Source organism: Arvicola amphibius, unplaced genomic scaffold, assembly GCF_903992535.2.
Source record: "Arvicola amphibius unplaced genomic scaffold, mArvAmp1.2, whole genome shotgun sequence".
NCBI lineage: Eukaryota > Metazoa > Chordata > Mammalia > Rodentia > Cricetidae > Arvicola > Arvicola amphibius.
The window spans coordinates 122,305-137,242 of NW_024582315.1; the positions used below are offsets into that span (position 1 = coordinate 122,305).

The window sequence follows — 14,938 nt, forward strand, 5'->3', positions numbered from 1 at the left end:
TGGACACTTCAGCCTGGAGTGGACAAAGGAGAAATGTAAAACTGTGACCCAGTGGATTGGTAGGTAATGAAGGGGAGAAATGCCCAAGAAGAGAAAGGTCATACATAGTTATCTTGTTCTCATCTTCTCATCCTTAATAAAAGAAAGCCATTCTCTGATATCTATTCTGCTAAAGGTAGAATGTTCTGAATTGTGCATTCATAAGGTATCTGCAGTGCACCACAGCCCGGGAGTCCAGCTTCCAAACCACACCCAGAGTTGCAGAAAAGAATGCCTTCTGAGCAGCGAGACTTAAGAAAATGTCTTCTCTATCTTTGAGCTAGAATTTTCTGTCTGAGGGTAAATGAGGAAACACATGCTTTCTGATGGCAACTTAAGAAAATAAGGAACAAGCACAATCTTTCCTGGTGGTAACCTTCTCTTTTACTTCATCTTGAATAATCTCTCTTTCTTGACAATTTCTCCACACAGTTACATCTCTTTACATACATATAGTTATGGATCTCTTTACATATATACAATCTCTCTTCTGCAGTCATACATCTCTTATATAGTCACATCTATTTTCATACAATTACATTTCCCTTCTTTCTCCATATATATTTCACACAGCTACATACCTTCATACTTCTTTACACAGTCACATATCTTTCCACACAGTTACATCCTTTACACAGTCATGTACTTCTCCTAAATAGCTGTACATCTCATCTACACAGTGATGAAGGACACTTTAAAGAAATCTCACACTAGCTCAGAATTGAGAACAATAGATGGTTAATTTATTTAGGTGTAGACTCACAAATCAGAATCCTCTTCTGTAATGGAAAACAGCAACCGAATCCTGCAGCAGGAGAAGAGAGTGGCCTCGTGCATTACATAGGCATGAATAGTACAAGAGGCCACGCCCAAGTGGACAGGTCACTTAAAGGCTACTGGCTGTAGGATTTCCTACAACACAGCTCTCCACCATAAAGTCACATCTCTTTCTTCACATACATCTCTACGTTCCAAACATTATGAAATTCATGTGATGCAAATGAGGTGTGTTTGCTTTTGTTTCTGGAGAAAGAATCTGAGCAGCAATGCTTACTGAGCAGATCTGAGAAATCTAAGTGGTTAAGATCTAGATTAGGTCCACAGGGTATGCCTCAATGTGCCAAGAAGTCTGCACCTTTATAGTCCTAGGTATTTACATTTTTAGAATTATAAAGGCTTTGTCTAGGGGAGTAAAGGATTGAAAAGTCATGTCCTCCAGTCCTTCCTAACTTCTAGAAAGAAGTGACAGTGAGAAACTATGCCTCTTTCCACTTTGCCAAAAGGACAATTCTTTGGTTGACTAAAATCATTTCTCATCTTTCAGGTGGAAGGTAAAAGTGATTTTCCTTTTTTCTCCTTCCACATCAATCCTTCCCTCATGCCTGGGCATATCTATCCTGTGGAGAGTTTCTGTGAGCTCATTCTATAGTGTCAACAGGAATATAGTATAGGAGAAACTTAATTTTCACTTCACAGTTGCTAACTAGGAGTATGTGGATCTAAAGCACCCAGAATTCAGAGTAAAATTTATAAAGGTAGGCTTTAAAAACTTAGCCGATATATGTCACATTTGTGGTTTGCATTTGAAGTGCTTTCCATTGGTCTGTGTTTGGGCAGTTGTTGCTAGATGGTGGTGCTGTTTAGGAAGGTTGTGGAAAGTTACCAGATGCCACCTAACCAATGGACGTACATGGCCTGGATATCAGCATTTATACTTCTCAGATCAGAGCTACAAATTAAACAACAATCTTCAAATTAAATGTATCCACATTGGTAAGCCTCTTGGGTACCTTAATTACTTTCCTATTTCTGTGAAGAGATACCATGGCCAAGACAACCTGTAAAAGAAAGAATATACTAGGACTCACAGTTCTAAAGAGTTATAGTCCATGACTATTATGGCAGGGGGACATGACAGCAGGTAGGTAGGCATGGTATTGGGGCAGTAGCTGAGAGAGTGTATCACTCTCAGTAGATAGGGTTCAGACAGAGACAGCTAACTGGAAATGGCATGGGCATTTGATATCTCAAACCTAATCCCAGTTGTACACCTCCTCCAACAAGGCTACTCCTCCTAATCCATCTGAAGCAGTTCCACCACCTACACTCTTTGTATTCAAATACACGAGCCTCTTGGGATCATTCTCAATCAAACAACCATGCAGGGCCACTAGGGTCAAGCCTTGAAGTCTTAGAGCCAACCTTACTTTTTGTTTTGTGCTCTGCTTCTTGATTTTGGACACAATGAGAGTGTGTCTTACCTTTTACTTTTGTGGCCATGCTTACCTGTATCCTAGTATAAGTTGTTGTGTCCTTTCAAATTGTAAACCAGTTTAAGCCACTCTATAACTGCATCTTGTCAGCCATTTGCTCATAACCATGGGAAATGTATCACAACCAAAAAAATGGAGAGACTAAATTCTATGACGTTATGATATTTTAAACACACATTCATTTGCTTCCAGATTTAATTTATACTCTGTAGAAGAATGTGCTAAGGCTACTTGGAGATTCCTGATGGAAAAGCAGGAAAAGAAAAGGCCTCCTGATGCTGATAAAGAAACTCATATCATGATGAACAAACTTCAAAAAGTTGGAAAATCTTTGAAGAAACAAAAGATAATGTAAGTATTTTACTAAGAAAATTTGCCACATAAGGGTTTGTACAATGCAAATGTCCTAGTAGGAAGCATGCATTGAAAATACTCTATACTGAGGTTCTAATAACTGCTTGGATAGTTTTTGTTTTTAAATTTTAGAGAGTTGGGTGGAGACAAGTGACCAATATCACATATTCCTTATTTGCATAGATCAGTTTAATTTATGGTTGTTTGAAGCAGGTCCAAATGTATCAGTCTATGTGTATTGCAGAACTTGACCTGATCATCCCACATTGTCCACGTGGCTCTGTCTTGACTCCTGACACCTTGTCACAGTGTGGATCATAGAGTGAGATTGGGACTGGATTACAATGCCAGCTTTACCCTTGGAACATCATTGCTTTCCGTGTGTAGCTAAAATGTGTCTTCCCTATGGCCCTTTAGTGGCTGTGTGGGGTAAAACTCTATATTTTCCCCCTTATGAATGCAGAGGTCTTTATGGACTTAAGATTCTCCAGGTTCATACCTCTTCATCCTAACTAACCTTAGCTTAATAAACCTTTTCCCAACCCTTTACTCTGAGTAGGTGTCTGTCTTTGTGGTTGAGGTGTGTTTCTTGTATAAACCTTGAAATTGGTTATATTACCCCCTATTTGGTATTCTTTTTCCTGTTGCCCAGCTGATGGAGTCTAATGCCTGCTGTTGATCATCTAACAATTTTGACTTTGTTTTTCCTTTCTCCACGCATTTCTTGGCACTGCCTTTTTTTTTTTTTTTTGCTATTTATGGTTCTATTCACTTAATTTATCCTTCCATCTCTTTCTATCCGTGGGCCTAAATCTCTGCCTCTTAAGTACCTTCACCCTTATTGCTCCCATCATCTGTTATCTCATAAAATTTCATCTGTTCTCTGAATCTTGTACTTAGACTTATACTTTTTTGTATGTTATTCTTTGTTTAGTTAGGACATAAATCATTCTGTATTTTTAAAATATACATACTGACCATCTCTTATTGAAAAATACAAAATCCCAAATCTTTCAAAATCTGAAACTCTGGATGTTCAGGTAACACTGTCTATGGAAATTTTTTGTGATAAAACTTTGTTCCTTTCTTCTTAAATTCATAATCTCATTTTTAATTAGTATACACACATGTTTCTTATTAATTTCATTTAGTGTACTTATATGAATGCATGTCTAGAACTGATCACTTTGGATTGGGTAAGCAATCAAGAGGCTAGGAACTTGAGAAGACAGATTCTTTCTCTTTTGATAATCAATTAATTATCTATAGCTCTTCATCTAATGGTGGGTCCTCATGAGATTTCCCACATCCGTATTTGTTATCAACAAATTTGTTCATTGTTCAGGTTTTGTTTGTATGACTATATAGTTAAGATGACCAACTTAAAATCCTGAAATAAGAGTTTATGGCATGGAGTTGCAGCCCCAGAAATACTGTTCTTATTAGGCCAGCCTGTCGTGGGGCAGCCAAGCATTGTCAGTCCTGGTGCAAGTGGCAACTTCATGCACCAGACCTGGAAGAAGGCACTGTAAAGGACTGGGAAACAGAGTAGAAGCTCAGCTAGACTAGCAAGTGGAGGATTTTGTAGAAAGAGATTTTTAAGAGAGAGGAAGGTGTAGCGAAATTTATTAAAGTCTAACAGATTTTTTAAGGATAGAACTGCTGGGCAGAATTTTAACATGGGTAGAGGGGGGTGGTAGATAGGAAAGATAGAAGCCCCAGGCTGCCATGTGGCAGTCACAGTGGAAGCAAAAGGGAGGGCAAAACAGGGACAGAACAAACAGAAGAATGTGACATTTTAAGTCCCATTGAGATGCCAACAGATACAGAAGCAGGGAGCAGGAGATAAGAGAGGTGTCCAGTAGGCAAGAGCCCAAACTGTGGATCTCTCAGGCTCTGGGAGAGGAGAGTGAGCAGGAAAAATGTCCACATGACTGCAGTAGGTTTCAGAAGCACACAGGTGTAAGGGAGAACAGAAACACAAGGAAAGAATATCTATGCCACTTCAAGTAGGAGGGAGGCTGAATGGATCCATTGCAGGGAGAATCCCCCAGAAGAACAGACCACATACCAGGAAGAAGAGAGGAAGGCAGACAGACAAACAGAACAGTGAAGGGAGAAAGATGGGAGCACAATGTTCACCAAATGTGGATAAGTGTGCTCAAATTGTTTAGCCACAAGTTGGATAGGTTTCATAGCAATTGGTGATCGGACTTAATCTGCAATCAACCAATCAGAAACCTTTGCTGGGACCCGAAGTCTAAAGGACTGCATCTAGAACTCTAGGCTTTGGGTCAAAAAAGGATGAAGGATGTACCCTTGGCAGGACATCTTCTATGGAAGGGTTCCCAAAGAACAAAGGATGCCTCTGTTCCAGTAACATGTCAGGGTCCTGATGTGGCCACATCTTTGGCAAGATGCCCCCAAATTAGAAGAGGACCTGAACCTCTAAGGCAATGATTGGGGAAAGACACCTTACTGATCCAAAAGCTAATATACCTGGTAGAGAACAGGGCAGGAAGAATAAAGAGAAAGTGGCTTCCTACTCTGCAGTGGACTGATATGGAATTCATCCATGTGGCCAGTGGCGGGTGGAGGAGGAGAATTAAATTCTTTATGGAACAATAAACCATATGAAAAAATTCTGGACCGCAATGTTAAACTTCTCTGCAGATGCAGCCAATCAAATTGAGCTGAATTAAGAATTAAAAGTCCAGCTTTAATGAACTAAACAACTCTTGGATGGTCTCGTGAAGAGGGAGAAATCCACAAGAGAGGACCACTTTGGGGATTGGAGGGCATCATCTTAAATAGACTCTAGGCATGGTCCCAGGCATCTCTAGGAGAGGAACTGCTGTTTTGTGGGCTTTCTGAGACTCGGCAGGGTTTGAATTGAGGAGGACCCTGAGGCAGAGCTCTACCCAAATACTGAGGTGTAGGAGTTGTATTGTAGATGTTTCAAGTAGGGATAGCCATCCCATGGTCAGATTTTTTCTGCATTTTGATGAGTTGATTGTAACATGGAGGGCCTGCTTGTTGGAGATTTCTGTCCTGCCTGGTTCCTGAAACCGGCAAGCCCCAAAGAAAATCACACAGAGATCTCCATAAGTTATAAAACTGATTGGCCCATTAGCTCAGGCTCTGTATTAGCTCTTATAACGTATACTATCCCATTATCCTTAATGATGTTAGCTACATGGCTCAGTACCTTTCTCAGCCGGCAGGTTACACCTTGTTTCTTGGTGGTCTGGAAAGGAGTGGGGAGAATGGGCTTCTTTTTTTCCAACATTCTCCTGTTCTCATCGCCCCACCTCTACTTCCTGTCTGGTTGACCAACCTCTACTACCTGTCTGGATGACCAGCCTATACTTCCTGCCTGGCCAATCAGCATTTATTTAAAACATGATTGACAGATATACAGACAATTTTCCCACACCACCGCACCACTTCCCCCTCTTTTTTTTTCCAAAAGAAAATATTCATAGTCCATTTTTTGGGAATGTGGGCGTAATTTTCCAGGTGACTTCCTGCTGGTTGGCTGGGGGCACTGATAATCTTATAAGGACCTAAAGAAAATTTAGAGTTATAATCAAGTCCTAATTGGAGTATCCTGTGAGTCTTGATCATCTCAGGCAGTAGTTTTGAATCTGTTCTGGATGAGGAACTCAGACATCTGGGCCATCTGTTCCTGCTGGAGATTTCTTCTTTGACCAAACCTGACTTTTCTCTGAATAAATCCAGAGTCTCTCATTTTCTGTGGAAACAAAAGCAAAATTTCTTTTCCAAAGTAACATACATTTTGACTTCAATTTTGAAGTCAAGGTATTTTCAAAATACCTATCTTGGATTAATTCTGCAACATTTATAAGCAAACATCTTTTAGCAGCTGTTGCTCCTTCCTCAGCATACAAAAATTTAAAGAGAGCATAATAGCATACAGTATCAAGATTCTCTGTGTATTTTTCATCTTTACATGGCTTTATTTTAACCTTTCTTTTTAGTTTTACTTTTAACTTTTGCCCTTTTGAGACAGGTTCTCTGTGTATCTTTGTCCTGGAACTCCCTCTGTAGACCAGGCTATCCTTGAACTCACAGAGATCCATCTGTCTCTGCCTCCCCAGTGCTGGGATTAAAGGTATATATAACCACACCCTACTACTCTCTTTCTTTTTTTATTTTTAAGGACTTTAACCTCCTTTTTTTTCAAGCCTGCATGTATTTTAAAACACTTTAGAGGTTTTTTCCTCTTTGAATCTCTCTTTACTGTATATCTCTCTTTTTCTGACCACATGAGTCTTTAATTTGTTAAGGAATATGGAGAAATTAAAGCCATGGCTTTGATGACTAGATCCAGCCCATTCCTTAGCTTTATGAAATTCCACCCTCATGGTGGAGGTACTTGTTGTAGCCACATTTTTTTCCCACAACTCTATGGCGTTTCAAGGTCCTTGCCAGGAAGCAAGCTGCAACAGTGTGTCCATAAACAACACTCAATAGCTCCATAGTCAGGACTACCTGCTTGAAAGACTCAGAGTTTTCCCTGGCAGGACGGCCCAGAAAGCCGGCATTTTAAAACAGTGCAGCTTTTTTCCCTGCTATGGCTGAAAACCAAAATGCTTTACTCTGGTCTTTTACAAGCTTTCTCAGGCTTTCTGTGGATGCAGTTATTCATGTGGGCGCCATTTTGTAACATGAGGGCCAGGCCAATTCTCTAGCACTAGTTGATGATTTCTGTGATGGGTTCTGTATACTGCAAACAGATGGTACTTTGGTGAAGATGAGAGCTACACTTATTTGTGCATGTAAGAATAAGTATTTAGGATGCCGTTGGTGGTTATACTGGTTTAGGGATGTAGTACCTGTAAATTCCCCTCTATGGTCCATTATTTCACTAGCAGCATATAGTTGGTTAGGTTTATAGTACCAGGCATGAATATCCCACTATTGAATGAGGCTGTAAGTCCAATTAGTTGTTGGTAGCTACCATGGATATGTAAGTGCCACTATTGCTCTATTGGGAATATATTGCCACGCTACATATGTAGGCTTTATAGTTGGGTAAGACTTTTCATTGTCCCCTTGGCAGCTTGTATATATGCTATGAAAGCTAGCTCTTGGGGAGGTCTAGAGATGTTTTGAAGTGAAGTGCTAGGACTCACTTTGGAGTTTAAACAACTTTTAGAGCATCTTTGATCCAAATATTTCAAACTCTAGACAAAACTAGAGTTTGCTCTGGCTCCTTTCATGTGCAATGCCTCTGCATGTTTTGCTGCTTCCTTGGCAGTATATTGTAGAGAGGCAATGAACTCCAAAGGCAACACAGGTAGAAAGTATGATATTACTTGTTAAATGATCCTCATTAGGATATATCTATTTCAGTGTTTTAGGAGTCACATGGTCAAGGTGGGTTAGTGGCCAGCAACTCAAGCTGTCAAAATGAAAGGTTTTTGATATCATCTGCACTCTCAATATAAGAAGGATGGGGACCCTGCTTATGAGTATGCACTGGAGGACAAACTCTGACTCTTCTCTTTCTGCATCCATTTCTATAATGTGAGAACCCTAAAGAAACATGCACATCAAAAGGTCACTCTATGCGGTCATGTTTGTTTAGCTGGAATGACATTTTCTCTGTTTTCTTTAGCAGTTTTTATTTATTAACAGTGTTTTATTGAATAGTTTAAAAATTGAGTTATACAACAATCTGTGTTCCTCTGTAAGTGCATTAGCAGAGGTTTTGAAAACACAGTGCTAAGCCTGACATTTACCTCCTCATTAAGGTTAATTCTACTTGGAGTTGCATGGAGTTGCAGCCCCAGAAGTACTGTTCTTATTGGGTCAGCCTGTCATAATTTCTGAATGTGTGATATATACCACTACATTGCAGAATGCAAGTGGCCTCATCAGGAATGTCATATTTGCATAATTAAGAGACAAATTTGAATAAAGTGTACAAGACCCTAGTGACTGTAAAAGCCTGGTGCATTCAAGGGTCCTGGAGAATATCGAGTTATTACCTAAGGGTCTCAGCCAAGTGTATGTAGTACACGCTAGAAGGGCTGTCTGTGTGTACATGACTTAAGGAAGGGGTGGACACATAAGGAAATCAGGAGAACAAAATTAAGAAGATGTGGCACCTGTTAGAATATAGCCTAGACTTGGTCCCTATTTGCAGAGTCTACTTCAAAGAGGAAGGGGGATATCTTGAATTGGTAAAGCAGAGAGAGCAGAGCATATACCTCTAACCTGAGTGTGGAAAAGGTTCATCATTAGCAAGATGAAGCAAGGTCACCTGGGCAACAGGAAATGATGGAGGAGAAGACTACAGAAAAAAAGGCACATTGGTAGTGGCTTTATCTTCAGGGGTCATGTAGGGCAACACTACTTAGTCTTATTAAATGGAAACCCAGAGTCAAATATTAGGGTTAAATCTGAAAGATCAGAGGAAAAGAGCAGCAGTCACTAGAAAGACTTCTTACCTCTATGAACCCTCAGACTGAATAGGCCATCCTGTCTCCCCACACTAAATCGCTGAGCTCCTGTCTCCTCCAGCCTTATATTCCTCTCTCAGCCCAGGCATATCACTTCCTGTCTTCACTTCCCTTGTGCTGCTATTAAAGATGTGAGCCACCTTACCTGGCTCTGTTTCTCTTTTAGACTGGCTTCTTAACATGTAGCCCAAGGTGGACTTGAACTTCTAATCTTTCTGCTTCCTCCTCCCAAGTGCTGGGTTTAAAGGTGTATGCCCTCTGATCCCTAGGCAAGCTTTATTTGTCACAAACATGCAAAATATCACACAGCAAGATCATAGGCTCCAGGGGCTGATGAGTAAATACATTACGGTCAGAGGACTGAATCATGATATTGTGAAGACAAGAAGAATTTATTCTGGTTGATAAGCATGACTTAAGATATTTTGGGCTTCTTGTGGTGAATGGAAATAAATACTGATTTTTTTGAAATTATATTCTTCTAAAGAGATGAAAAAAGTCAGAAACTCTCCAGATTGGATCAAATCATCATGTATGAAGCTGAACACAATCAACTTGTGAAGAGTCTGAAGAAGAATCTGGAGATTCCCCAGGACTGCACGTATGCTGATAAGAAAGCAATAGACAATGAGGTCAGCACCCAGAAGGGACCAGTGGTCCAGGAGAGTAGGCCTCTTCCATGTAGGCAGTGTTGGCCATACTGCAGGCAATTGCATAAGGGAGGTCTCAAGAAGCTATAGATGTAGCAGACAGAATCTTTTGCTGCACACAACATTCAAGGAACTTCCAATCCACACTTAGGATAGGTTTAGAATTTATAGACTGATTTTGTCTTGCTGATAAATCGCCCAAGTGCTTTTGTACTATGTTTTTCTATAAAAATCTATATATTATAGTCAGAATTTGGACCCCTGTAGATTAATATATTTAGGTACTGACAACATTTCTTAAAATTAGAGTCTTTCTATATTTCAGCTAAAAAACTTTCACCAAAAAGTCTTTGGGATATCTAAAATTTGTTTATCCCATCACCTTTAAACTTTTTGACCTTCAAACTGTTAATATTTATAGATAACATACTTAACAATACAACCAATTTCAATAAAAGCAATGCCATCATGTACACACACTCACATATACATTTGAGTGTTTTCATTGTATCATAAGTCTTGTTATGTCAGCTTCATAACCTGTCTAGTATGTACACCATTGTTTTAACTGCTCCTTGACATTATGTCTTATAGGTAGCTATACAATCAAAATAGCTAGATACTAGTCTTTTATGTTCGGAGACTTAAAATTATTCCTTCTCTACAAGTGTTGATATTTTTATGTATTATAACACTGGACACAGCTGGATTTCCTCCTTATTGCATGAGTATTCTTGAGGCCATTAGTATGTCATTTGCTGTGGGAAGTTGACATTTCTTGAGCTTACAGTATAAAGGTTTTGCTTTACTTTCTGGGGAGAACTTTAAAAAAGATTTTATAGTCGCTTGATCTTGTTCTGGTAAGAGTGGGCTACAGTTTTGTATTTCCCTTGGGGCTGTCTACCATGCTGACACAGTTTTCTAACCTAGAACCGAGGTGAGACTGCCAAGAACTGAGGAGACGGTAGCTATTGTTGCCATCAGACATTTTGTTGTTGTTGTTGTTGATGATGATGATGATGTGTTGAGCAAAGGTCAAACAGTGACATTGGCCAAGTTGTTATGCAATATATGTACTATTTTCAGTAAACATTTGACTGATTGAGAATTAGATAAGCTAATATTCTAAATCTCTTGTTTCTTTTAGTCATTGCAGATGGTGTTTAGTCGAGTGAGATTCCAAAGACATGGTCCTTTACTCAAGACTTTGGCAAGAAGGGGCATTGGCTTTCATCACAGCTCCATGAGCGCCAAAGAAAAGCAGTTAGTGGAAATGCTCTTTAGGAAAGGCTTCATTAGGGTGGGTCAATGTTTTTTTTTTTTTGTAAAATGTGACAATGTGGGTATATAAAACAGAGTGTTCATGAAATGAGGAAATATAGCCACTCCTTTACTTTGTTTCTCATATAGCTATGTTTCTTGGGCTGTAGACTTTGTTTGCTGACCGGGGAATCTTTGCATATGCTCCATGTGACTGGTGCCACTCACTCCACACCTTTACACATGCATACAAACACACACAGCATCTCTATGTTGATCTCTGTGGTCCATCTTACACTTTTGTTATTATACGTAGGGTTTGTTGATGTGGTTTTGTCACAACTATTTTCTCCAAGATTTGGAAAATATTTATATTCTAGTTTGAGAAAGATGTTTTTCTAATATGTTAGCTGAATTGAAAGCATGGATATCCACTTCCTCAGGGCTTCAGCTTTTCTCAACAGAGCTTATAGATATGTCGGTACTGAATAATTTATCCTTTTACTGATGGGGAACAAGAGGAAGATTGACATAAATAGCCTTCAGGCCACATCTTTATCATGTTTTCTTTAGTACATCCTGGGAAGGTTCATGGCAATAATTTAGACAAGTATACAGAGGGCTCTTATATTACTAAGCGAATCTGAATCTAGAGTAATATGTAAAAATTGACGCTAACTACTAAAAATCATCAACCTTAATTCTTGTGTGGCAAAATGTAAAAAAAAATGATAGAATGAAGAAGGAAAAGAGAGAAAAAGACGTGGCTGAAAGAGTATCTGAGAGTAATTACTTTGTTGCTAATAAAGTGATGAATAGCTCAACTGATACAGAAGAGCCACTGGGAAAATAGTAATACCTTTATCAGAGAATACATTTTAAGAAGATATTTGTTCTGTTCATTTTCTAAATATAAAGCTCCTATTCCCTCAATGTTTGTGCTTGTTAAAGAGATTGGAATAGAAAGTATTTAATAAATAGTATTCTTACAGAGACATACGTGTCAGTTACAAAACAATTAGAAAAAAATTACTTGACATCCTTAAACTTCATCACAAACCAGAGCACAAACTGACATAGGAGACTAATTATTAGTTATGTCAGCTTGAACTATAGGTTGTTTGTTTTAAATATCTCTTATAACCTAAATTAATCCCCTTTTATTAATCTACATCCTGCCATGTAATGTTATCTCGCTTCCATCTTGCACCTCTTGATTCCTCTCCATGTCTGGCTAGTGACTCCATGTTTCTTTTTTCCAGAGTTTTCTCTGTCCCTTGAAGTCCTGCCTAACCTCCTTCTATCTAGTTATTGGCCATCCAGCTCTTTATTAAAACTATCAGAAGTTGCCTTGGCAAAGACACATTTTACAGTGTACAAAAAGCAGTTCTACAACAAGACAGGAGAAGTCAACAAATACTAGCTACCTCAGGAAAAAATGATCAAGAAGTTAGATTATATGAATAAACTTTACATCCTTTTCCATTTCTTATTGGTGATAATGCAAATTCATGACAGAAAAGAAAATATACTTTGTTCCTAAGTCATTTCTCAATGAACTTTAGTAGATCAAAAAATTACCAAGAAGTAGGCTTGTAAAAGATTTATTGCCCTTATGGAGAAATTCCTCTCCTAATATTTTACTAACAATGCTTACTGCAACACTTATCCCATGCTAGATGTGCTACTTGGCTCTGGAGATACAACAGTGAATGATACTTGGACTTTAGTCTTTGAGGAGTAAATGAAATCACAGGGATATTGAGGGATATTGCAGAAATAATGCAAAGAGCCGAGAGGTAAATGGTTATGAGAGAAGATAATTATTTTAGATATGGCCCCAACATTCCCCTGTGATGTTTTCGCCAGACAATTAAGTTTAAAGTATATTCCTTGCAAAGCAACCAGTATTACAACAGATTCCATTTGAGAATGTGCCATCTGTGTTTGTAAAATAAGAAAAAAGCATTCTGTGTCTTATCCCCTCAATTTGTCCATTATAATTTAATCGGGATTTCAATACAGTTTTTTTTTATTTTGTTTTTGTTTTTTGAGACAGGGTTTCTCTGTGGTTTTGGAGCCTGTCATGGAACTAGCTTCTGTAGACCAGGCTGGCCTCGACCTCACAGAGATTCACCTGCCTCTGCCTCCCGAGTGCTGGGATTAAAGGCATGCACTACTACCCTCAGACTGATTTCAATACAACTTTGAGTAACTGAATGGAAATGATTGTATTCTATCAAAGTGTTAGTGTATGGAATCACTATTTTGCTCCTTTTAGGTGGTGACAGCTACTGGAACACTTGCTTTAGGAGTCAACATGCCTTGTAAATCTGTGGTTTTTGCTCAAAACTCAGTCTATCTGGATGCTTTAAATTTCAGACAGGTAAATAAATATACATTAACTTAATGTATCAATACTGTATAGTAGTGAAATAATGAAAGTTAAAGACTTCCTTTACCTGCTAATTTAGTAATATGCCTCAGTACATGGCAGATCACTGTTGGTGCCTGTCTGGTATTGAATAAGCATAGGGCTATGAGATTATGTGACCACTGCTAATCATGTGTATGATCTTGGATAGGACATCCAATCTCCTCTTTTATCTGTAGAATCTGCATGACCATTACTGTCCCATGACATGCACACAAGCTAAATAATGTGTTTTGCAAAAAAGGATCTATTTCAAAGTTTACTGGGAAACATTTACTTTCTTATTTACTATGCATGGGTTTTCTGGAGCCATCTTTAATACTTTTCTTGGCTCTTGATACACAATCAGTTTCCAATCCAACTTCCAGACTTTCCTGGCATTGTTTGGTTGTTTTCCCGCATTCTGTGCATGAGAATTGCCATGTTCTGCCCAGCTCCAGAGACTGACTTAACTGGGGTTGCAAGGTAGTGAGAAAAGCACAGATTCACAGACATATAGAAAAGCTGGAATCAAGTAGAGTTGGATTTCTGGTGGAGAAACTATATCATTTGGAAGCTCATTGTGTTTGTTATATACAATTGAACACAAAAGTGGACTTGTTCCATATAGCTGAAAAAGGAGGCAGTATGGCTAATCTAGGAGCAGTGTCTGTGGGGAGAAGCTTTCAGGCCCAAATGTCTGGGAGGAGAAAGCTACAGTGGACAGTTTCTGCATAGTATTTAAATTTAAACATGGACCAGAGAAAAGATTTTCAACCCTTTTGGGGGAATTATTCAGTTCCTGCGGGGTGATGTATTGATTCCTTGACATATCGGTTCTCACACCAATGATAAACATTCCTGTAGGACTTCATTCCTTTCACCCAGGGTTTCCTTAGCTTCCCTTAGCTTTATATTTCACCATAAAGTCTTGACCTTGTATGTTAAAGCATTTTCTTTGTTTTTGATTCTCCTTGTGTCATTCGATTCTGCATACAGCAAAATTTATCTTCTCAGAATTGTTTGGTCAATATTTCTGTTGGCAGAGTCAAATGTAGCTATATCCACTAACAATCAAATGACATATAACGTGTATAATTAATGTTAACAATAATGTTAACATATAATGTCACAGTATATGTTTTATGATATATTATATAATATTATATACCATAGTTAAAATATTGTATCAGGTAAGTAAATGCCAGAAAGTGACAATTATATGTTATGCAACACATAATATATGTATATAGTATTTGATGTATGATTTTTTAGATATATGTAGTTCTGTACAGCATTATACAAATACTTAGTACAATTAATCCTACAAGGGAATGACAGATATGTTATTTAAAATAGCTCTACCTCAGATATGATGAAGTTTTTATATTTTAAATAGAAGGTTATTCATTTTAGTTAACCTCCAGGCCCAGCATCCTTTCTCAAAAGCAATGTAAA

At 38.5% G+C, this 14,938-nt stretch overlaps 1 protein-coding gene across 1 annotated transcript in view; it reads left to right on the forward strand.

Moving 5' to 3' along the window:
• Nucleotides 1-14,938, forward strand: part of LOC119805804 (probable ATP-dependent RNA helicase DDX60) — a 93,856-nt gene that overhangs the window by 58,458 nt on the left and 20,460 nt on the right. Inside the window, exons 25-28 of the mRNA XM_038317609.1 lie at nucleotides 2,505-2,663; nucleotides 9,645-9,789; nucleotides 10,955-11,107; nucleotides 13,349-13,453. Coding sequence (XP_038173537.1) covers nucleotides 2,505-2,663; nucleotides 9,645-9,789; nucleotides 10,955-11,107; nucleotides 13,349-13,453 — 562 coding nt within the window. The remainder of the gene's footprint in view (nucleotides 1-2,504; nucleotides 2,664-9,644; nucleotides 9,790-10,954; nucleotides 11,108-13,348; nucleotides 13,454-14,938) is intronic.